At 38.6% G+C, this 26,000-nt stretch overlaps 1 protein-coding gene across 2 annotated transcripts in view; it reads left to right on the top strand.

The window, feature by feature from the left end:
- The window catches only part of SV2C (synaptic vesicle glycoprotein 2C), a 108,895-nt gene extending 100,552 nt beyond the window's left edge, over positions 1-8,343 (top strand). Inside the window, exons 13-14 of one of the 2 annotated variants that reach the window (XM_017808065.1) lie at positions 6,243-6,366; positions 7,232-8,343. In XM_017808065.1, the coding sequence (XP_017663554.1) occupies positions 6,243-6,366; positions 7,232-7,240 (133 nt within the window). In that variant the 3' untranslated portion in view covers positions 7,241-8,343. Of the gene's footprint in view, positions 1-6,242 lie in introns of both variants that reach the window. The other variant, XM_017808064.1, reaches the window with a different exon arrangement.
- The last annotated feature ends 17,657 nt before the right edge of the window (positions 8,344-26,000 follow it).

Below are 26,000 nucleotides of genomic sequence, written 5' to 3'. Positions count from 1 at the left end.
AAGTCATCCTGTTTTGCCTTTTTTTTACTACCTCTGAAAAAAGTTTATAAGTGTTTATTATAATTAAGAAATGTCTCCTCTCTTCAGTTCGTTATATTTAATTTTTTCACTTCTTCTTGATACCTGAGGATTTACTCCCAGAATAATAAATATTATTCACAGGGTCCAATTTTGTATTGTTGTGGCTGTCAGAAGAGTCATAACAGCAGTCATCAACTTACAGTAGATTTCCTGACAGCTATTTTCTACTGCCATCCTGTGGATGTAGTTCAACTGCATTTTGCTGAAATTTCATGATAATGTTTTTAAGGCATGGCATGCCAAAACTACACAATGCTTCAGGCAGTAGTCCAAGGCAGGAGGGCAAATTCCACAGTATTACTTGTACACTAACCACTATAAGCTACGATAAACATTTTTGTACTCTTTTTTTAAAGAATATGAAATATCTGGAAATATATAGAAACTTGTCCATAGAACATTCTGAAACTCTTTTTAATACTTTACATATTATCAACTCTAACAAAAGTGATATTCAAATGTTTTCTTGGAACTTGTTGGATAGGCTCAGCATTAGCTCTGGCAAGAAAGTTAATGGATATGTTTGCTACACATTCAGTAGCACCCTACTGCAGGACAATGAAGTTTTTGGTACTCTGTCAGCAATGGAAAAGCGGATCTGAACTGTTTTATGTAGAAATATAACCACCTGGTCTAAGAAGCATATGTGGCAATCAGGAAACAAGCTCTTTTAATCTAAAGTCTTGGATAATCCCTCTATTTTTAACTGTTTGGACTCTTGCTGTTTTTGTGTGGGGCTTGGGTGAAAGGAAGCTAACCATTTTTCTTTGTCACAGCTTTCTCAGTGGCAAAAGTAAAATACACTGGGGAAAATTCCTTTTCAGTAACATCCAGCTTTCTTTCAGCTCTGACGTTTTTACAAAAGACTTCTACATTTTTCTCCTACCAATACTAAAATCTGTACCTGTTTTGTTTTGTTTTGTTTTTTAAGACAATCTCAAATTGATTCAATAGCACTTTCTTGTTTATGTTCCTGAAGGGTTTAAGGGCATTCTCTTGGTGGACAAGGGATTCTTGTCATGGATCTCCCTTGAATAGTAATCATGACTACTCATGGAGTCAAAATGACATTTTTGTGTGTTTGCCCAGTAACTGGTGTATATACGAATAGCCCTACGCTCTTGGAATTTTTCATTTAATTGGTCCATGATGCTGAGATGACACATCACATATCTTTGATCATTTGCAGACACTCTAACACTTTCATGAAACATTGTAGCGGAGGCTGTACTAATGCTGCAAGAGACGACTATGGCCATACATGTGTGTGATATTACAGCATGTTTATTTTCTGGCTATTTTTACTCCACTGGATTGAGTAGAATAATTATAGAGGCATAAATTAATAAAGATTTTAACCAATTTGAATCATGAATACTGTTCTAAGAAAGATGTTTAAACAACCAAGGAGCTTGAATTTGCTATCTCCAGAACTCAACAATTGCTTGAACACTTTGTTCTGACTACAAGTACACAACAAGTTCACATTCAAACACAGTATTAAAATTGAAGGGTATGAAGGTTGAACAGTGATAGTGCTTTTCAGGTACAGGTCGTAACACTTATTTAAGCCTGTAAAAATCTTATAGTTCATGCCAACAATGTGCTTATTTTAGGCAAAAGGACATGCCTGAAATATGCCTAAAGATTAAAATATTGAACTTCTGCTGGTTTCATTTTGTATCATCAGGACAGCCAAGGGCAATAAAAATGGGCTTATTTTGACTTACTTATATTTGTTTATAGTTTGATAGCACTAATGGGGCTAGACTGATAATGACCCCTTCCAACTGGCAAAATTCTGTAAGTCCATTTTACAAACAGAAGTGTTTTTTCAGTTCCAAAAAATTACCTTAATTTTGCTCAGACACAAGAGGTATTGAGCAAATATTACACAAAATTACTTTAAGCTTTAATAAGGTAATCTTGGGTATATAATCCATAATAGATCTGAAGCACAGGGGCATCTGTAGAGCCCAGCACATGAAAAAATGTGGTTCAAATTGCTCAGAAAATTATATTCAGACCCCTGTTATAACTAGTTGCTATAAGCAGCTAACATCTGTGAAACAGCTTACCTTTGTAAGGTAGTATAAAAAACCACTAAATATAAGTAAAGCATCCCCATATGTTTTGTGCTATTGCTTTTCCAAGGATTTCCTGCCTGTATCTCTCCAAATTTGCTTTAGCTGGATCTATATATTCTTTGGGGAGTTCTGGTATCTCTCTGAATATACTGAGGCTGCTGACAACCAGGTGTCTAATTTCTCTGTGTGATCACGGTTAGGGTTTTTTTCCTGTTTCCATTATTTGGGGGCAAGTTTGATTTTACATCAGCACTGGCAACTGTAGAAGTCATATTTACATGTGTAGACACAAATCACAACCAGTCACCACTATAAGTTTTGAAATACTTTCTGTGCATAAATGAGTCTGAAATTAGAACCATTCTGACTCTTTTCTTTTTCTTTCCCTGGCTTCTTCAGAATAGCTGCAATCTGTTGGTATCCTATCACATAAATTCGGTTTTCTAGTCCAGTTGTGTTCTCTTTAACCTCTTTCTACGTGATACAGTCTATTTTAACACAGTCTTTCCTCTTCATGATCCTCCTTCCCACCTGCATGCTCTGTGCAACCCTTCAGAAGGACCTCAACAGGTAGGAGAGATGGGCAGAAGAACAGGCTGAAATTCAACAGAGCCAAATGTAGGGTCCCACATCTGGGAAGAATAACCTCCTGCACCACTACAGGTGCAACCTGCTGGACTAGGATGACCCTGCATAAGCAGGGAAGTTGAACCAGATGACCCACTGTGATCCCTTTCAACTTTATTTAGTCTGTGGTTATGTGAGCCCTAGAAGATGTGTCAGTCTGGAGTTCCTCCCCCCTCAGTAGCTACCCACCATCCTGCATCATCTTCCTCCAGATATTCTGGGCCTTATCTGCCCTTGCAGTGCAAATGTTTCTGCACCAGTTTTGATTGTCTTCTCATAGGCTTTGGAAGATTATTCCAGTAGGGTGGCTCTTCGCTGCTTCCTTCAATGTATCTCACACTCCTCCTTCAGACCAATTCCTCAAAGGGCGTGCATAAAATGGGCAAGTTTTAGCTTGCTCATTCCTCCTCTGAGGAAGATATTTGCAAAAAGGTGCTGCAAATGTTTCTCTGTCAGAAATCTTCACAAGCAACACTTCCAAAATTTCGTCATCTGCTGCTCTCTCTGGCAGCCCTCAGGGATCTGGGCTGTTGTGGGGCAGAACATGTCATTTTCAAAATTATTATCCACAAGATGTGCATGTTTAGCTTTTATTGGCACTACGTATTCTGTAAAAGTACTGCAAGTTCAATCAAATTGAAAAGTGAGGGCTTTGAACATTCAGGAGGCATATCTGAGTCTCTTCTGTTTGTTTTTTTTCCAATGTTTTCTGAGTTGTTTCTGCTCTGCCATTGCAATGACCCGTCTCTTCCTCCTTAGATATCATCAATACTTATTGTCACGCAACATCTGGATGGATGCCATGTGTTACAATGAGGAATGGTGCTTATTTCAGAAAAATTTGTAATTTCTTTGCTAAATATGAGGTATTTTAGAGAGATTAAAATAGTGATGTGGATTGCAAGAAACGTATTGCCAAACTAATAATAAATACGTTAGGATTATAATCACTCAGTAAAAAATAGTAACTTGTGTTTTGTCTCAGATTCAGAAAAGGCATATAATACACAGAGCTTACACTGGAACATCTGATTTTACTTTCATAAGGTTTTAGGCAAGTGGAGTGACTTTGGTCTGTGACATACTGGGAAAAAAAAACATTTTGAAGGTGTATTAATTAGTCTGTTCCATGTCTTAATTCTGTTCTGCAGACATCCTTATAACTGATTTAAGAATTTAACAATAGAAGTACCATAATTGCAGATTTGACCCTGTGTGTTAACTAGAGCTATGTTTCTTAGAACAACTAGAGTGATTTAGAGATATACCAGAAGGATCTAGACCTACCCACATCATTCTTTTGATGCAGGGTCCTCAAATGTACCAGGAATGATGTTATTCTGAAGCACAGTATTCCAGACAGGGCATGGTTAGCCCTGAAAACCCCTCTACCCTGGTCAACTGTACTAGAGAGAAGCTTTTACCTCTCTCCTATTATTTGGCTTGGAAGTAGGACACCAAAGGGCCTAACTGATCAACACTATTGAGATCCAGATTTGCCAAAGAGCAGAGGAGATGAACTCTGACACTCTGGGCTGTGGCCATGTCCATGAGTTTATTGAGACAGAGGATCTCTTCTCCCTTCTTATCATGGTTTTCTGTTTTCAAAATCAAAAAACAGTTCTGTGAAGAGCACTGAGAGATAATGTCCTTGCTCTCAGCTGGGATCAAGTCTGCTTACTTCAAGTTGATTCTCTGGGCTGCTCTTTAGGAGCTCCAGTAGAAATTTTTCAAGCTTCCTAGAAATTCAGTGTACCTCTGAGCATAAGACTTCTTCCCTTCCCTCACATGTACCTCAGTAGAATCTTTTTAGTCAGTCAGACCACTACCATTTCTGTTAATACCTTCAGTTTAGACTAGGGCCTTTTAATCACAGTACAAGAAAGAAACTTTTTTTTCTGAAAATTAAAACATCTGTCTTCCTGATTTTTATTATTTTTTTCCACAGCAAACACAGTGTGAGCTCTGCACAGTCCTTCTCTCTTTCGTTTCTAAGAGATTTGAGAAGTGTTAGAGATTCTACCATCATGCAGGGATTTTTGTTAGGACACTTTTGGAAGAGGAAGTTTATTCCTGCATCTATGAATCATATGGTCATGTCAAAACACAATTTATGAAAATGATAGCAATTTGCACAATACGCCTGTGCATGGGTGTGATGGTTTTACTCTAGGCTTTCCTGGAGACCAGCTTATAACCAGGAAGGAACTAGGAAAGTGATCACGGAAGTATTCCATGCTATTCCTTTACGTAACTTGAGGTATAAATAAAGCCAGCAGGAGGGACCTCGCTCTCTTCCTTTCCGGCGAGGTTCGAGAACTGTGGGTCCCTGTCTCGGTCTGGCTTATCTGGAGCTGAGGCCTACAGTGACTGCCGTTATCTGCCACGTGTGAGGGGAGAGCGCTGGGCCGTGTCTAGCCATCCTGCCTGTTCAAAGGGAAGTGGTGAGATTTTTGCTAGTTTGCCTTTAGTTGGCTGGTGGACTTGCTCGGTCTTTGTCCCTTTTTGTCCTTCTCCCTTCTCCCTCCCCCTCTTCCCTTTTTGGGGAGCTGTTTGGGATTTCTGGGGTTGTGGTGTGTGGTATTCTCGTTGTGTGTATCTGTCTCATATGTAAAATATATATATGTATATATTTTTGCTGTAGCTTTGGCTGCTTGGGTTGTTTCTTTTCTCTTCCCTCTCTGGGAAACGGGTCCTTGTTGTCGAGTTTCGGGGGCTTGGCAGGAAGCCAGCTCGAAACTTGCACAATGGGCTACCAAACAATTAGAACACTTTATTTCATACTACTATAATCACACCACTGCAATGCAAGAGCCCACCTGAATTGCTTGTGTCATACTTTGTGTTGGCAATCCATTTCCTTTCCCTTTCCTCAAAGTTTCTCAGATACCTCTTTTGCAGAAAACAGGTTTTTATATGCCCTATCTTCTTTACCTCTAAGAGGTAAACATCCATTGTTATTGGAGGTCTCATTAGCCTTTTGAAAAAGCATTGATTTAAAATGTGTACCGCCTGTAAGAAATTAATTTTTATTTTTTATTTTTATTAAAGGTGATCATCCTTTAATTCTGATGACTTCTTTCCCAGATCCCCAAGCAGTTCTCTTTTGAGAGCTGCTTGACATGTCCATTCTCTCCTAATCCAGCCTTTTAACTCTTACTGAATTTCCATTTGCAAGTCCCATGTTCTACTCTAGAGCCGCAAACTCACCCATTCTGTCATTAGTTTCACATTTTGGTCCCTGAGGCAGCAAAATGAGTTTGCCTCAACCAAATACTGTAGTAGCTGAGCTTTGATTTCACATTATAAATACAAGCACAGAATCATTATTGGCATAGACTGTGTGTAAGATATTGGGGCTATACTGATTTATTCCCACTGAGGATTTGTCTCAAAGGCTTTACTCTTTCACCCGTTTCTAAAAGTTTCTTCTGTTTTCTCTTCTAGGGCAACAGGCTTTGGCTTTCTGAATGCACTATGCAAAGCTGCAGCTGTACTTGGAAACCTAATATTTGGTTCCCTTGTTGGTATCACCAAAGCAATCCCTATTCTCCTTGCTTCTACTGTTCTGGTATGTGGAGGTCTGGTAGGACTTCGGCTTCCTGATACAAGAACACAGGTGTTGATGTAAACGGGAAAAATGGGAAAAACATTTACTATTCATTTCCTTCTTTGTACAAATGTCAACTCTCCTGACCAATGGTGCAAAGGCTTCAGATTCTCAACATAGAGTACAGTGCTCAAATGTCAGAAATCAAACTCAAAAGATACTTTGGAATAGCAGAGATTTAGAAACCTCTGTATGAAAATTTAAATTTCACTTTTGTTTGCTTGCATACATTAATGTTCAAAACCATTTAACTTCAAACTGCAAAGCTACCTCTTAAAACAGTTTCGGTGACATATCCATGAAGGTAAAAAATATACTGATTACCAGATATTTAAAATGAAAGCAGTCACATTGTTTAAAAATCACATGCTAAATTTGGCCATGGCATTGTGAGCTTTTGTAATATACAGATGTGCAAGTCAATCACTTAGCAGTATTGGTGCAGAGAATGTTAATGTATCAATGCATGCAGCATTTATCAGGAAACTCTACAGATCGCATCAGTACTGAGAACACTGATCTTCTGCAGCTGTGCTTAGGTGGTAAAAACTTGTGGCAACAATTCTTGGTAAATATTTTTAGGCAGTTTCAATCTAAAGTAAAAATTACCAACTACACCACATGTTGGCTGAGGAGAAGGCAACAACTACTACAGGGAATTTAAAAGTCCATATGGGTATGCAGTAAAGGGAATAACAAAATGAACATTTTCACTCTTCACTGCTGATCCTTCAGAAAAATTTTGCTTTATTCTCACTTGTGGCATGTGGAATATTTTTTCCATTTTAAAACTGTGAATTAATGCAAATATTTTTGTTGTTTGAAGTGTGAATAAAGGAAGAATCAGGCCAGTGAACTACATGGTAAGTAAGATACTTTTAGAGGTTTGTTTGATATTTATATATATAAACAACTTCATATTTTCATAGTTTATACACTTCTTTATATAATAATTTTCTCAGCTAATTTTAAATAGTTCTAGAGATGTCTCACCATTTAATACTTTCAAGTGTCTCTCTGAAAGGCCATTAAGAAAGAAGCCATGACAAGGCTGCAGAGAGTGGTAATGTTTTTATTAGACCAAGAGCATGGATGGAGTGTAAATGGCAGTAAATCTATTCCTTCTATGCTGTGGACTGTTACGGATTACAGTAAAGTTCTCCATCAGTCTTAATGCTATGTAAAAGGTTATGGAATCTGTTTAAAATGTTAGCATTAAAAATTTAATACATATACATTGATATAAAGTTATCAAAGAGGCAGATCTTCTGATGACAGAAACTGACCTTACTTTCAGTAGAGCTAAGATAACTTGTAGTAGCTGATGAACTAGCTGCCATTTCAAGTGTCAAATAACAAATTTTCTATACAACATACAGAAAAAATTATCAGTATTTTTTTTCTTATTATGTTTGACAACAATTATTAGGTATATGAATTGTTGCCAAAGAAATTGGCTTTCAGATAATGTCATTGTGTCATAAGAAAGATTTTTTTCATTAAGTTTTCCTTTGCTATTACATGTGGACTTAGATTTGGATACTGGTATCTATCACTGCATTCTGTATCCGTCATTGTCTTTGTTATATTAAAAGACTCAGTAAAAGACTACATAAGAAGATCGCTCAATACATTTAAAGTTCACTGTTTAATCTACTGATTTTAGAAGTGACATTTTCAGTTACTAACAAATGCCTGTGTTACATATTGTAGTACAAAAAATTTTAGCCCAAGATGTGGTTTTCTGCTATTAAATTAGAAAAGTGTCAGAATTAAAAAAGCATGAGTATGAAAAACTAGGGGGCATTATTTTGATGGTGATAATTTAAATGATGGTGACCATCCATCTAAGAGAAGGTCACTCTAAACAAACCTATGTCCTGGGGACCTCACTGCCACTGTCCAAGTTTGCTTGGCCCCGGTAGATGAACCTCAGGATTAAAGGGTGGGCTCAGTTCAGCGCACGCTGTGTCTCACCTAAAAAATCCACTGCGCAGGCTCGAAGGGTTAATGACCTTTCCCAAATCTTCGCTCGCAAAGACTGGCCATTATTATTTAATTTAAATATGTTACAGTAAGAAAAAAATTAGAAATTTTATTTATTTTGGAATATTAACAGTCAAGATATCTGAGATGAAATATTTTATGTTTAAATCTGACTTAAACACGTATTTTAAATTTCTAGACTATGCTAATAAAGGAGGAAGATTAAGTTTTTACTGAATTCTAGGATAAGAACAAAATCCTGGCCTCATTTTCGTGTCTACAGCTTTTGTCCACTAGTCATAGCCTTAATATTTATTATTTCAAGGCTGTTTTCTGCAATGAGTATTGTATTTGAGCCCTATTTCTCTGTGCCATTCATTAGTAGCATGTGTTCACATCCTTGTACTTACTGCATAAGTTATTTTGAAATCTGAAGCCTCTGTACATATTTGGAGTAAACATTAAAAGCAATGGTAAAATATTGCATTATGTTTCTATGCACTGTCCTCTTGCAGTAGTATATTCTGCCCATCTCTGCGTGTGATTCCCAAAAACATTCAGATACGCTTCATACCACCTGACCAGCTTGGAGGAAATGTGCCATAGGAAAATAAGATTCAGCTTTTGAGGGCTGTGGTTCAAATTTAACACTCTAAAATTTCATTACATGTAAAACTATGTCGATTTCAACGCTAGTTCTTACTCTAAATCCTAACAATGTCATGAGTATGTGATTAAGTCTGGATGAAATGTAATATAGCAATAACAGAATTAGTAAATGTTAAAAAATTCAGGATTATGGAGACCTTGTATAGTCCAGAATTAAGTTAATGTTCTAAGGTAGGGGGGAAAAAAAGAATAATAGTGGGTAGGAATTGGGAGAAAAAGTAAATGGAAGAGATGAACAAAGAAAAAAATCCACCAACATTTACAACATATGAAGCAAAACCTAAAGTTAGAATTTCCCTAGGTGATGAGGTAATTGGGTCAACACATTTGAACTAGTATGCAAGCAGCATCAAAGTTGTTGGAACAATCAATAGTTTTTGCTTGAGTGCAGTAAAGATTCATCTCACAAAGACAAAAGAAGTGACTGCAACTTCATGCTACAAATAACTTGGTGAGATAGGTGCAATCCACAGACTTGATCAGAAATCCTTAATTTATGGAGATCTGGACACAAACAGTACTCACATTATAAACAAAAGTAATTAAACCAATCTTTAGTGAATCTGTCTTTTTTTGCAGCCTCACAAGGAATCTCAGGTAATAAATACTGGATGGTAGGAATGGCAATTCCTTTCTATGTCTATTCACTTATATCTGAAACAAAGAATCACTTAGTGGCCTGTTTATATCCCTTATACACCAGAGAAAATCCAACTTGATAGCATTTGTACATTACAGATATAAAACAAATGTAATCAAAACTACTTATTTGTCTGCTAACTGGAAATTCCTGTCAGTCTAAATTAAAGTAGGATATAGCATCTAGTGTTATCCTATACAGCTGAAAACTCATCCCAACAGCAGAAATGACAAAAAGTACAATGGCCTCTGAAAACAGAGAAGACTGACAGTATTTAGAATGCTATTAACTATGACAATCAACTATTTTGAAATTTGAAAACTGCCCATGAAAGAGACCACATGTTTTCATTTTTGGCAAAGAAATTTTGTTTGAATTAGTTTTACTCCTTACACTCCTGTTGTGTAACAGTAGAGTTTGACTTAGCGAACTCTTATTTCTTGAAAGCATCTTATCCGTTATGTTTGTACGTTTTAACCAGATTGGCAATATCCGTGTTAGCACCTTGTTGCTTAGAAGCATGTGCTACAACATTTGGTGTGCATTGCATTGACTGCTGAGTGCAAGCTTCTAGCAAGGGAACCAAGAGTAGGTGTAAATGGTGGAGCGCTGAAGAGGATCGATAATGAATGATGTATTGGAAAACCTTCCTCCCTATGCATGATTTTAAGCAGTCCCCTTACAGAGTTGTGTACAACACGGCTTGGACACTGGTGAAAAATGGTTAGCCTTCCTACCTGATGGCTGCTGTAGTCTACTCCTCCTTTATCATCTTGGGAAAGAGAGGCAAAGATTGCTAGCTCAAGCTCTGCTCACTTTCTCTTCATGCCATTCCATTTTTTCCATCCCAAATTACTTTTCTTACAAGACGGCCAATCTTAATGAAAATCAAAACTCCTTCTGTTCTCACCAGCTTCTGACTTCCTAGTAACATTTGGTAAGAAGTTTTGCCACATATCTTTTGCAATTTGGCCATATCTTTTTAAAACAATATGGAAAGCAACCACAGAAGTCCTTCTGTGAATACTATCCTTTTGAGGCAGACAGATTCCACGTTTCCCTACATATCCAGAAGGCTGACCTAATACAAGGAGAGGTATCCTCTCAGAATGGCCCCTGTTGGGGTCCTGCTGTGGGTACTGATATGGGGGAATCTTATTGTCTGTGCACCTAGCTCAGCCCCATTTGGAGGAAATAATATTCTGTATCCTTTTTTTCTTTTCCTACCACTATGGAGCCTTGTCTTCATCTAACTACTCCTGAGACACAACTGCTGATTCCAATTCTCAGCAATGTAATATAGTCCTCAGCCCCTCATATGGACAGCCTCTGTGTGCTGGGCTTTAGCTCTCTTCCCCATTGTGAGTGTTAAATTAATCCTTATTAGTCAGAGAAAGATGTTTACATCCAGTCACACCTCTTTACCTAAACAAGATGATGTCATGCTAATACAATGAACAAGCCATGTTTCCTGTTTAATAACCTGGAAATGCAATTGAAATTTCAATCACAATGTTAAAAATGAATCCTCGCACTCAGGGGGTCAAAGACACAAGAAGTGAAAACAGAAATGCTCCACTTCCTCTGGTGTTTTGAAAGAAAACACATGTTCAGTAAGCATATTGCTGAAGAAAACATGTCTGAGAAACTGCTTTTCCTCTATATTTCCTGCCTTCTTGTTCATTAAACTTACTGCAAAATATTAGGTATTTGCCTGCATTAGTACTTTCCAATGCTGCTAGTCCAGGAAATGCAGTATGAAAATACAGACTTTTGCCTGTAGTTTTAAGGTAAGCCAGGGATCGGGCAGTCATGTGGAATTAGAAAAGACATGTTAGCCAGAAAATCTGGAACTCAATTCAAAACTTGAATTAAATAAAATGCATCAGTTTATAATGCTCCTTGCAGATCTCCCTTACCTTCACTTAAACTCACACAGTCTACAATCAGACCATGTGCTGAAGTCAGCCTCATTTGCTTTCTTCTAATGTCAGTAATTTCAACCAACTGTTGCAAAATAGTTTTGGATCCACTATCATCATCTGCATTTTTTATTTTTTTTTGTAGTGGTAAATTCACTACTTCTTCCTGTAAAGGAAGGATCCTTCAACATTCAGTCCTACTCTAGATGTATAAGATTACTACGTAGAACTCCATCCACATTCAGGACTTGTTTTTTGATGCAGTGACTTAGCATGTTAAAAACAGGAAAAAGACAAATTGGGCCTGATTGATTTACTTTTCTTATTTAATAATATGTTGAATTATCTACAAAGATGCTAGCCTGTAATACATAACTCTGCTTTCTAGTTTAAGTACATCCTGTGCAACTAAGAATGAATAAAGTAGTAATTTCTGGCAGTCTTTTCCCACAAGATACATACAGTCTACATTTACTAGGACCAAAATGCTTAGGGAAAAATACAGTGCAATTGCTTTATGGGGTAAACAGTCTAACTTGCTTGACAAAGATCTAGAACATGTTGCTCACTTCTGACTAGTACACAGTTCAATAACCAAAGATTTGAGAATACTTAACAGCAAAAATATTTGGATGAGGATGACCTGACACAAAAGTATTGTTCTTTCCACCCAGGCTATTCATGAATGCACCTTTTAATGCCACGTAACCAAGAAGATTTGTAGAGACCTTGCCCCCACTCTGGCCATCAACACATCTGAGTTGTAACCAGACACATCAGTCCACAAGTGAGAGAGAAAGTGAGAGAGAAAGAGAGCTGGCAGGCTGGCCTTCAGCACTCTCTTCACAGCAAGCCACCTAAGTTCATTTTGCTTGGATCCCAAGGATCTGCTTTTTTGCTTAGCTTCCTACTTTCTAATTTTGGCATTCAGTTTTCACCAGTAGTCCTGACCAAACAATCTGAAACCAATTGCTGTTAAAGGACAGCACTCATAACTCACTGCAAGCACAGTACTCTGCAGGAGTCCAATGTCTTATATGTTGTTCCAGTTTCATTTATTGTCTAGAGCCAGAGTTGTCAGCTAGCATTTCTGTCTTGCAATACTGCATGTATTCTTACCTATAAGACATATCTTATATCCTCTTAATGTCTGCCTTGTAAATATATGCTTGTCCCCTCACTGACTATGTGATAAAAAGTAATTTGTGAATCTTACATAGGTTTGTCTTACCCAGTTAAAAGATGATCCTTCAAAAGAAGAAGAGCAGGAAAAATAATGAAATGGAATCAAATTAAATGAAAACCATGAAAAGTAAGAAATCAAGATGTAGCCTTCAATTACTTTTATTTTCTCAGATGTTTTCTTTAAATCCTAGCCTGCAGCTATATAATATTGGATATTTTAAAGAAGTATTACACAGAGGTGAATACATATACAGATACACATGTGGGTAAGTATGCACACATACATACACAGTCACCTCTCTATAACACAGGTGGATGTAAGACTTAAAACCATGTTCTCATCTCATTCTATATGACAGATTTACTTTCTACATTGTGCATTATGCTTTGAACAAAAATAACATCCCGCTCCATTCCTTGTGCAGAAACCTTTACTTAATCGTGCAAAATTGTTGGGATGCCAAGATTCATCTCAACTGGCCATTAGCTTTCATACATTGGAAGAGAATTCCTGAGATGGTCTGAAAAATGAGCTTTGACTTAGCTGTTGCCTTCCCCTGCCTGCCCAGCCCATCCTACTGCCCCGCCACACTGTGCCAAACAGCAAAACAGCATGCAAAGGCACTGGTTGTGTTCCAGTGACTAGGAGACACAGCGCTCTCAGATACATAAACTCCTAAAAGCTATGACTTCTGTCTTATTCAACCGAAAGGCCTTCAAAATGGTCCATGGGGATATCAACATGCTAACTTCTGAGTAATGTTTGAGAAAATGTCTGTGATTTCCTGTATTGTATGTTTTTCATTGTTTCTGCATACGTAGTTGCAGTCGTTCTAGTGATGTGGTTAAAAAATTATTTGCTGCTGTTCTTATCAGCAGTCTTTGACCAGCCTGAAACAGAGCCATTGCCAGGGTGTCTTTCAATTAATGATTAACACCCATGAAGATCTTCTACAGTAATTAGTGCCATATAAAGTCATAGTGGCTACAATTCAAGCACATTCATTGTGAAAATATCAGCACGTGCACACAGACCAATGATGGTGGAAAGAGCTCTTTCAAAAGCTCTGGCATCTGCTACATTGCTTCTTCCCTCTTTGCAGGATGCTCACTGTTTACAGTGTGCTTCCTTTGGTAGGGGACATGCACTCACGTTACAGAAGTAAGAAAGCAGATGACAGGGTGTATTCCTTCTAAAGGAAAGAATGTATATTTGCTACAGGAAGGCCAACTCTATAAGAAGATTAAAAACAAACAAACAAACAAGCAGCTTGCTATTCTTTTTTATTCCCATTTGTTATATAAGTTGATAAGCTGAATACCAGTCTATACCAAACCTTTGGGAGGAGACTAAGAAAGGCTAGCAATGCTTATGTCATAGTACTTTTCAGAAAGTAGGAGTTTACAAGGAGAAAATACATACTCAGTGTATGAGGCCATAGCATATAGATTTTAATTGTGATCATGAGCTGACAGTTTTAAGTAGAAAATTGTTATTCACATCTATAGTAGCAGTAGATAATATTACCTTCTATGTGGCAATGACAATTAAATTGTATCACATACTTGGCCTCAAATATATACACTATACATAATTAGGTATTTTTTTAAGTAGGCAGTTTCCACTGCAGCGTAATGTCATATATGCAGAAGTTGGGTATCAAGGATGAGGTACAGAAAGGTGAGTTTTTTGTCTTCACTGCATTTTACTGGCATTGTTAGGTTACTGATTTTCTTTGTTAGTGTTTTCTAATGCTAAGCAATAGGAGAAAAACGTGTATTCTTTCCTAGTTTTTCGTGGTTATTTTCTGTTTGCAGTTTCCCCTTCTAAATTTCCACTCAAATTTCCAACTGCTCTGAGTCAACTGGCAACACAATTTTTCAAACAGTCTTCAGTATACAAACACACAGGTATATTAGTGTGCACATGTTGTCAAGAAAATGATAACCATTTCTGACAGTCTCCATTTCTCGGTGCAAGGGAACATGTACATATTGTATATACGGGTAACAAGCTACTTTGAAGTTGAATTGTCATTTATACAGGGGAATTCGACTTCAGATCTGCTAATCTGCAGCAAGATCTTGGCAATGGTCCTGACCTCGCTCCTTCTTTCTTTGTTTCCTTTACTGCTCTGTGTGATCTCCTGTAAAGCAAGTTACAGTCATCACTATTGTATATATGTGTTTGCATGTGTGTGCCTTGATAAATTCTCTCTTTCGGAGTTCTGAATTTTTCATTTCAAGTCCAGCTGGTACAATTGTGAACTCATCTTTCCAGTATCCTCCTCTTTGTCAGATTGCCAGCTTCCAAAATGTTTGACCAAGTGTTTTTAATTAAGTCCCCTGAGGAAAGCTGTCTGTATATTTGTGAAAGGGCATGCTCTGTGTAGGATGACTGTGTACATTATAAATCTATAAAATGTGGAAGTATTTATAAATTTATCTGCAAAATATTTATCATCTGTGTAACAAATGCAAAGTTATTTAGTGTACATCAGATTAATAAATGGGGATGATTTTTGGCTCTGCTATATTAAAATAAAGATTTGTTCGCTGCAACGAACACATACCAGGTGTGATGATAGCCAGAACATTGTTCTTCTCTATCCACAAAATACTGTGCTACCCACCATACAAAACTCCAGTTGTTTTTCCTTGTAACAGAGATTGAATATGCAGTAAAAGTAAACATGGACCAAGTTAATAAAATAAAATGAATTTCCATGAGTGTTAAAAAAAAAAGATAGAGTAAGAGTTACTATAGTCTCAAGAGGCAAAGCTCTTTTGTTAACCATCTGGGATGCATATTTTCATGGTACATAACTACATAAAATGGGCATATGGCCCTTCACTACATAACTGCACTGCAGGAGTACATTATCACCCAAAGGATCTAGTCTACCTCTATATGAAAAGCATCCTGCTGCAAAGTATCATCATCCATGCATTTGAAAGGCCAATGGGAATGTATACAAAAAACTATGGTTCCATCAGAACTTAGTATTCACAGAAAAAAAACCCCAAACAAACCAACCAACCAAACAAAAACCCACCACACACACAACCAATAAACAACACAGAAACTCCCAATCTGAAGCAGTACAGCAACAATATTAAGTTCATTGCATTTGTGTACTAGGGATTTCTAAAAAGTGTCAACAGATCAAATGTGGTAGCTTTAAAGTAACAAAAAAATGTTGCGTTATTTATATTCTGACATTTCCATGGCTGGATTAGAAATACATTTCCAAATATAGGTTATTCCAAACAGATGATGGACTAAACAAAGCACATGAGCCCCTTTAGCTGCGTCACCAACAGGGAAAAGTTAAGCTACATGTGAATTGAAGTGTTTTTTCAGTGCGTGCAAAGAGTACTGTCTGCAAAACCCAGTAATGAAGGACATACATGATTTTGTGATTGTTCTTTGGCAACTGGAGTTTTTTGTGGTACAGTATGGAAAAAAACCCTTTTATTTATTAAGTACTAATTCGTATTTTAAGTCTCCTTAGATGTACATCCTCATCTACCTGCATTTGAAGGGTGCACTGCTCTCATCCTCTAGTGGAGATGTGTCTTCTCATTCTGGAAAAAAATGCTGTTCTTCTGCTGTTTTGTGCAGAAGATAGGACAATAATCCCAAAGGGAGTGTGCGCAAATATTGGCAGATAGTCTTCACAGTTACCTTTCAGAAACTTCACCTAATCTCTAGAAAACCTTCAGTAGTAAGGAATCTTGTTTTGGAGCACATCATCCTGCAAAAAAGACCACTTTGCTTATAGGGCAGCATTCCTCCAAAAGAATTTTGGAAGAAGACATGTACACACTCCTGGCTGTAAAAACTATGCTATCAAAATGGTGATGCTTAATTCATAGCACTTTGTTTGTGTGTGTCTGTCTACATATTGTGCAAGATGATACAAGTGCATACAGACTGAGGATGCAAATGTAAGAATGGGAGGCATTTTGTGTTATCAAAATGTCACCAGAGAACAGATGTTAAATTAGATCATGTAAATCATCCAGATGTTTTGCTTTCCAATAGGATACCCGCTAGGCTATAATTAATATATAATCCATAGCAATTGTAAAGTTACGTAGGTGATGTATTTGGTTTATGTGAGATCAGTATCTAGCCTGAATGCTCCCCATCCAATTTAGTCACCTCTGGAACTTTTTAATACACTTTACATTGGCAGCAGAGATAAGAAATGTTGGCTGAAAATTCCTCATAGACTTTCCTAAAAATACTAAGCTAAATTGAAAATCATACCATTCTGTATGTTTTCTGGTGTGACCATATGTAATTTTTCAAAGTATATAGGTTAATGCACTCTTTGCAGATGCATTTTACATCATGTTATTTCTGGTTCCCAGAGTGAACCTAATTGGTCTGATTAGGACTTCAGTAATGATTTTGTATTACTATAGCGAACTATAGTTATATGTTCTAAAAGCTTGGGAAAAACAAATGCCTGAACAAACTACATCTGGAAATGCCTGTACTGATCAACCCAGGCAATGTTTCCACCTTTGAAAATGGGAAAACAAACCTGTGTCAGCCATATCAGATCTTGAGTAAACCCCACTGCCCTTCAGAAAAGCCAGACTGTGGCATTTCTAGTCATAGAATGAGAAATTGTCAAAGTATTTCTCAAACACACTGTTCAGTGCTGAAAAAGCAAGTATTTAAGAATCATTAGCTGCAAGAAAAAGTGTGAAGTACCTGCTGTAAAAACTTAAAATATTGCTTGGATATCCAAATAATTTGGCTGAGTTTTGACCAAATGCAGCCTAGGCCACAGGTCTGATCTTCATTCTCTCCTAGGCAAAGAGCACTTTAATTTAAAAAGTTTCATGATGATGTAGGGTTGGATTATTGCAGAACAGTGTTTTTCTTAGTGGTTACAATAGATCTGAATTGTGCATTTTAAAACAGGTTGTTTATAAAGCATTTAATTGTGTTTTGTGCCCATACAGACTGCAGATAGTTAATCCCAAGACTCTCAGGAGGTTCCTGCCTTAAAATAAAAACGTTCTTCGCTTTGCAGTTAGACTGGACTTTACACAGACTAGAAATGACAAATCAGATAAAACTAAGAGTAATCCACCTTCTCAAGTGGAAGTGAAGCCATTGGTGGACTCTTATATTTTCTGCATCATTTAGCTTTGAGTCTCTGTCCTTCCACATGCTCCCCCAGGGACCTCCTTGCAAACTACAGGTTCTGCCTACAAAGAGCATTGCAGCATTGGTGGTAGAACTAGACTATCTGAAAGGCAATCCTCCTGGTATGTAAGATTACATATCAGTTAGGTTCATTTTTCCCAGGTTTATTTCCCATTCAGCAGTTCTGACCCTTCATGAACTGCTGTCCATGAATATGTTCCCCCCTCCTTCCAACTCCGTCCATAAGGAGTTACAGAAATTATTGTTTTGATACTGTTCAGTAAAAATGTATGAAAAATAAGCTCAGTATGCTTGAGAGCAATGACTTAGCAGCCCAATTATCAGTATGCAAGAAGAGTTTGACTTTGTCCTTTGTCTTTAACCAAAATCAGGTTTTAAAATTTGAATAAAATGGTGAATCTCTTCAGAAAAAAAAAAGAAGTCACTAGCTGTTAGTGAAGACATTGAAGTAGAACCAAGGAACATTAAGATATTGATATACTTTTGAGTTACAGCAATATCAGTATTACATTGTTAGTGTGACTAACTATTTAGTAGGGAACTCATACTATGTTTTCTGATATATAAAAGTCATAATTATTAAAGACAGAGATACAAGGACATATGGAGCCCAATTCCCAGGGTAAACCCCTGGACTTTGCTTGCCAAAAGCATATCAGAACTGTTGGCTGACCATAAACCAAAAGAAAAGAAGGTGGGTAAAAGCACACGTCTGTTTAAGAAGTCATCTGTAATTAAATATATTACTTTGCATTGTTATTGTTACATGAATATTGAAACCAAGGAAAACTAGTTGTACATGGTGATATGGGATCTTCCCTCTGTGGAAACATTAACAGTGACCATGCCAGGGGAGCATATTTTACGGTCAGTAATCTGGTTATAGGAAATAAACAGGTCCACACCGAAACAGTGCAATTGCCAAACTGACCTACAGGTGGAGTAGGAAAAATAACTAATGGAAAGGAACAGGAAAGACCTTATTAATAAAGCTCACACAGGATTTCATCTGTCACTGAACAGTAGCAGACTGAGATCCTTCGCTTGCCCAGGTACCACACAGCTTGTGAGATGGGTGATCAGGGACTGGCTCATCTCTGCCAGATGTTTTGGTGGGACAAGTCTTGAGTGGAGGGTGGCTTTGAGCCCCTCTGCAAGTGGTGCTGCCATAATCCAATGAGCCAGCACCAGGATAGCAGTGCTCCCCAACCTACACAAGCTTCTGAGCCTGCTCATTTTTCACATGCTCATTTTAATGCTACAGAAATAATTGATTTGGGATCTGGTTATCTGAGGAATACCCATTTTCCCTTAGCAAAACAACAAAGAGGCTTCCAGGAGCGTAATTCAAACTGAAGCCATTTTGATTTAAATAAGAAGAGGCTGCTGACACTGAGTTCCCTGTAAAGGGTCCTGGATGCTGGGATTAGCTGAGCCTCCTGGAGCCTGAATTTGTCAGTCTTTTAGACACGTTCTTCATTTTTTTACACTAATGTGAATAATGAGGAGCTTTACAAAAAGCTGGAGCCATGCCAGTGGAAAAGTGATGGAAATAAGACCAGAATTAGTCTGGTGGAAATCTATGGGAGTTCAGCCTGTGTTTTATCTGTGGGGCAACTGTTGGCAGGCAAGAAATAGTTGTAGGGTTGCTTTAGCTGTCACTCGGTACACTGTAAATGCAAAGCTCCTAGCGATGTGTCTCGAGAGTCATAAATAAATAAAACATTAATGAGTGAATAATGCATAGACTTTCAGTGGAGTGGAAACATTGCTAAGCACATGCAATCACAAAGAAGCACACAGATGCTGTATTACAAAACCAAAAAAATGCCACTCAAAACCCATAAAAATTCCCCCCAAAAGAAACACCACCACAGGCAGGCCACTTATCACTTGTGGATAGCATGTGAAGAAACAAGATTTTACTTTTTCTACATCCAGCACGATAAAGAATGCTTTTTTGCTGAATCTGTGAGCTTCAGCTAGACATAGATGTTCTCTGCTTTCAAGCAGTTCTGAATTCATTTTTATGGTTATTCATTATGTCTAGATATAGAGGGTCACTCCACTCTGAAATACTCTGTTAAATGCATAAATATTTATTCCAACAGATAAATGGAGAAAGTTCTTTTCTGGCAGGGTGCTTGTTGAAAAATTTCCACCCCTGTCTTGCTACACTCATGCCATTTTTGCAGGAACCAGGGCATTTGTCCAAGACATTTTGAACAAATACTTCCTTTTTTTTTTTTAAACCTGTTCAAGCAGAGAAACTGGTTTCTTAGGTACCTTGACTGAAAGGATTTAACAAAGTCTTGCCAGGATGGGAAAAACAGAGGGAGCCTTCACCTGATAGACAGGAAAAGGCATATAAAAGTACGCCTTTGAAATGCATTTTAAGTAATGTTAGATGCATGACATCTGAGCAACCAGGGGTAGACACAGCAAGCTATGATATAAAATGGTATTCTCACCCCACTGCTGCTTCTCGCTTTCACCACAGAACACATCATTTCTGCTTCTTTTACACTTAAGCAGCTTTTTGGGAGCTAAGTGGCTTCTGAAAAAGAAAACCACAGCTTTTGGGCAACAATGAGGAACATTAAGTCTGTTCAGTCCCATGACTGAGATAATGGTGTGACCCTACAGATAGTCCTGTGAACACAACTGCGTCAGCATGAGCGGTGCTTCCCAGTTTGTAACATGCAATCTGGGACCTGGGAAGAGTCACCGAAGAATCACAGTATTGCTTTTTCCAGGATGTCAATGTTTGAAATAAAAACCCTTGGATTTACTGCACTGAGTTGTAAATTTTGAGGTTCTTCTGACAAAAATGCTGGAGGATATGGGGTTTTTCATATTTCCAGGACTGTATTTGCTATATTTCCCTCAAAACACAAGGTCTATTTTTCTCAGAACAAGTGAAGGGCAGGTGCTTAAGCACATTCTTACTTTGGTAGCTGCAGCTTTAAGCCAAACAACATGAGATTTGCAAGTGGTAGAACAAAGAGATATTTCTGACACTGAAGTAATTTCTCTAACCATATTCTTTTTCAGGTGTCACTGCTATACAAATACACTCTTCTGCAAACATTTATCTAAACACTTTACCCTTTAGCATGCTTTTGAATACACATCTTCTGGTTTCTTTCTCTATAAGTTTTGCTCAAAATTACTCATGTTTGTTTCTCCTCCATCCCACAAACTATTCCTTTTGCTTTTAAAAACTGGGGTTTCTATTTCAAGGTAAATTACAATGTAATTAGATTTCTCTTATTATATTGGTGCCCAGTAAAGCTCAGTTAGGCACATTTCCAACTAACTTAGGTTACCCTAGCAAGCATTATAAAATCCAAGGAAGGTGTTCCTCTAAATGTTGAGTTTTGGTGTTTAACGTACACCAACCATACCCCAGGACAATTCAGAAGTTAAAATCACTTCTTCAGTGGGAAAGAACAGTTGCTGCTGAGAGAGAAAGGCACTTCAGCTCTTCTGTTACAGACCTCCATTTTACCTGGCATTCAGTATGCCATGATATTTTGAATTTGTGAAATCTCACATTTCTGTAGGATGCTTTGACTGACATAACTGCAGTCTAATTTGAGCTTAATATACTTTTTAAATTAAGGTTTCTGCTGTGACCACAGGCCCTCACTCATTAGAAAGGAAGAACTGAGAAGGGAGTCAGGGATGGGGAGTGCTGGGTTGCACCATCATCTCTCCCTTCTAGGCACACAAGGAAGGGAGCAGAGCAAGTGATGTCCCTCACTTGCTTTTCCCAAGCATGGGAATTACAGTCTCCCTGCTGACACAGTCTGTGTTTTCTCCAGGATCCCTGTGGCCAATTATGTGATGATTTAATTGTTTACTTACCTCAGGACAATAAATAATGCATAAGATGAAGACTGTGCTGAGGGGGAGACTGCAACCCAGCACAGTTCACAGCGATGATCCCTGCAGCTGATCCCCTTCCCTGTGGAGGCAGCTGCTTGCAAGACCCACAGCAGATCACAGAGGCAGCTATGCTGGGGGCAGTTTCTGATTTTGTGTTCCCTAACATTGCCTTGAGCACCTCTTAACCTTTGTGTTGGATTAATAAACAACAGTTGTGGCCTTTCACTGGAATTTATGCAAAATTATTAATCTAGGCTCATCTAGTGTTCCCATTGGTATCCTTGTCAGCATACAGAGACACCAGCTCTACTACCATGACCCCTGTGACTCACCATCCCTTTGGCCATCTCTGATGTCCAGCAGGACTGAGGGAACTCTCACACTATACTGAGGCACTGAGAGTCCATCCCACTGGCCAGGGAAAGATCTGCTTTCAGCACAGGGGGCATAAATGCCAGCCAGACATTTTTGGATACAACATGCTGCTGTTGGGTCAGCACAAGCACCTGTGTAGCACATCCACCTTAAGCTTGTCAGCCTTTAATTAGCTGTAAGAAGGAAACAATTGAAAAGGTCCTCACGGTTACTGGGAGCCTGCCTGGAGCTAATCTCCTTCCGTATCATGCTGCGCAGATTCAGGTTGACCCACCCAAGGAGCAGCTCCCTGCTCCCATTTACCAGGGTGCTCTCTCAAGTCCGGGCTTTCTATCCTACACAAATAAAAATTATATGGTCTTTCTCTGTAATGCCTAATAGGAAAAACCAAACAAATCAAAACCAAAACCACCAAGTGAAACCTCTTTTAAGTTAACAAATGCAGGTTTTTTTCTGTAGAACAAATGCAGCCAGCCAAGGCATATGATTTAACAATAAAATTCAGGTATTGTCACAGAAAAAGTGACATTAAAGCTGCTGTTGCCAACAAAAAGCCTAGTGTCCCTAATTACCTACATGTATTTGCGTCACTACTACATAAGCCACCAAAGAATTTCAAATATCAATATCCTTCACCATATAAAATCCCTCTGTACACAACAAGACTGTCAGGAAACATGAAGTAGCAGTCCTCCTTTTTTGATCCAAGTACAGGCAAAGAAATGTAGGAAGGGTACATTTTCAACCCTCCCTCCTTTGAGTTTTCTGTCAGCTTATTTCCCTGTTAGATCTGGAGCAGTCCAGAGCTGCCTCTGAACACACAGTTGTGTTTAAACACAGACCACTCATCCGTAGCTTGCTCTCACGTTTTCTCCCTCTTCGGGCACAACTGTTTCACTCACAAGCAGGTGTGGAAGCTGGAGCTGTGTTGTTAGCAAGAATGCAGTGGGAAACATGTTATCCACAGCACAGTGTCCTTGATAATATGGTGAGGACATTGATCTTAAGCTCCATGAAAGGAACCAGCGTATGAACAGGAAATGTTCACATTCAAACATTTACTCTAGATAGCTGACAACACTGATTTCTTCAGTGCATGCTTCTTAGTAACTATAAAAGTGGAGTGTTCAAGTACATAAAAAAATAATATGGCCCTTAGTGTTAGCTCTGGTGTAGGCTGACTAAAAGCCTGGGCTCAACTTTACACCTTTTACTGCAACCAGGTACCCGTGAGACAGTGGGAGAATGCACAGTGTTCTGTCTCTCTTGCAGGGAAACATTCCAGCCAGTTGCAGCTGCAATGGCACTTTGGAAGGGGAAGAAGTAGGAAGGAGAGGAAGGAAGTGCAGAGGGGCTGCTCCCCCAACTGACATGCAACACCCAGCAGCTTGCAGGGGCAGGCTGCAACCTCTTTGCCTGGTTCCTGCCAGAGGTGTCTAAACCTCCATGCCATGAACAGTTGACGAAGTTTGCCTTTTAAGTCAGAAAACCAGGGATTAACAAATCTAATGCAAAGTGTCATGAGCAGACCTGCATGGCTGCTGCTTGTTACTCCAATATTCTTTTACCTGTCTCATTTCCTGCTGAGAGCAGTTGGTTTCTGTCATGCCTGTTGTTCTGCAAGGATTATGAAGGTTACTGTTGTCAAAAAAACATTCTTACTGCTCCCTACCCTAGCCTTTAATTTCTGCCCTCAGTGTGCTCCCTGCTCTGTGCTGGCACTCACATTTGCGAGGCAACTGGGTGAAAGCAATGAAGGAATCACTGGTTTAAGAAATAATCCTACTAAAAGAAAAACGTTAGTTTTCAGTCTGGGACAATTAATTGAGTACCCATGTGGTGACAAAAATGCTGGTGCCAACCTGCGGCAAGGAGAGTCATGAGACAGATGAGGGAGAGGACACATTGCAGTCATAGAGTCTGAGAGACAGGGATGAACATTTTCTCACAAAGGGGTGTCAACATACATGCGTGTGACACCTCAGCTGCACCCTTACCTTTACAGCCATAGCAAGAGAGGGAGCAAGAAAAAACACTAGAGACTGGCACTGTCACACAAAGACTCTCTGAGGCTTTATCAGACTGTTCCTTCAGGAGAGAGACCCTGTCACAGTGTCACACCACATCTACACAACCAGCAGAACAAGCTGAGCACTTCTCAAGAGAGGTGCCATCATTTAAAACATGATACCATCGTGTCAAAATAAAGATTTTCAGGGGAACAGGCCACTTGCTTTAAGTCAGAAAAAATATTTTTAAGAAAACTTTGATCTGTTTAAGAAAACTTTAGTCTGATCATGACTAAAGAATAAAAGAGATGGAGAGAGAGAAAGTTTTCTACCGTATATTCTTGACTTAGGTTAAGTATAACAGTACAAAAACCAGTAGAAATGGTAATTTAAAGCAAATGTAACATTTTCAATTAACTCAAGTGCACTTTAAAGCCAATTTCTTCTTTTCTATCGTGGGTTTAATCAAACTTTCTTTCTTTTATGAAAGGAGAAGTAAGTAAATGGGTGATAGTTTAAAACTCAAGAAATCATTTGGAAAGCCAAGTGGAGACTGCAGCTCTACTTGTGCCTGCATCACACACCTTTACTGTAAGTCATCATTCCTGGTCTGTAGGTATGGAGCAAAAGGGAAAGGAGGAAAAGGGAGCAGAGGAAATCAAAAGGACCTCAAGGAAAGTAACAGTGTTTGCTCTGAGTGACATTTTTTCTCCTGTACCCTTTCAGTCTTTTCCTCCTGAATAATCCACATTTTAAGTACTATAAGAAGTGTCTTTCCCTACCTCAGCATGTTTGCAGTCAGTGAGTTGTGCCCAGCACAGCCAGAGATAGGGAGTGACAAAACAAAGGCCTTTCAAACTAAGTACAGACATTCTCAAACTTCTAAAACATCACAGAGAAGACTCCATAGATCCTACACTACTTTATTTTGAAACAGAAATAACAGAAATCTTCCAAACAATGTGCAAATGTACATCAAGGGTCACCTGGCTCCTAGCATTAAATCACAAGCATGCTCAGGTGCATTGTGTCCCACGGGCTCTGTGACACAGGCTGTGGTTGTGCACAGGCACTACTTCCCTCTGCCTTCCAGAAAACTTAATGTCAGGAGCTTAGAGACTGCCAAGAGGATATTGTCCTTCCCTATATTACATCTCCATTTGAGAAACCCCTATCTCTGACCATCTCCAAGTGAATTTCATATGTGACCTTGGAGCCTGTGGCCACAGAACATGAATCATTGTCCCATGGATTTGTTGCTCTGCTGTCTGAAATCAAGCCTGCTCTGGCAGGGACACCCCGAAGGGAAGCCATAGATGGAGGAACATGCCTAGCTGCTTCACAGAACCACTCAGAAAGGGGCACCAACATGGCACAGGCCCATGCAGGCACACTCCACTCCACAGGTGCCCTGCAGATTGTGGTGGTGGCTTTGTGGTCTGGCAAAAACACTACTTGTAGGGAGTGAGAGTTTTTCAAAAGAGCAAAACTGCAGGAGGGTGTCCTGGGCTTGCTTCTTCATATGTCTTCAGAGTTCTCTCTGCCAAAACACCATAGGGAGGTGCCTTGGCCTTCCACAGTGTGAAATTTGATTTATTTTAATTGTTTCGTAGTTTTAGGGGTTTGGTTTTTGTTTGTTTTCTTTTTTTGAGGGGGGTTGCATTTTATTGCCTTTTTTTTGCATTTTCTGGGAGATTTTTTCCTTGTTTGGTTTTTTTTTTTTTTTT

This window comes from Lepidothrix coronata, unplaced genomic scaffold (assembly GCF_001604755.1).
Source record: "Lepidothrix coronata isolate B3197 unplaced genomic scaffold, Lepidothrix_coronata-1.0 Scaffold22, whole genome shotgun sequence".
NCBI classification, from domain to species: Eukaryota; Metazoa; Chordata; class Aves; order Passeriformes; family Pipridae; genus Lepidothrix; species Lepidothrix coronata.
This window is presented reverse-complemented; position numbering and strand designations above follow the sequence as displayed.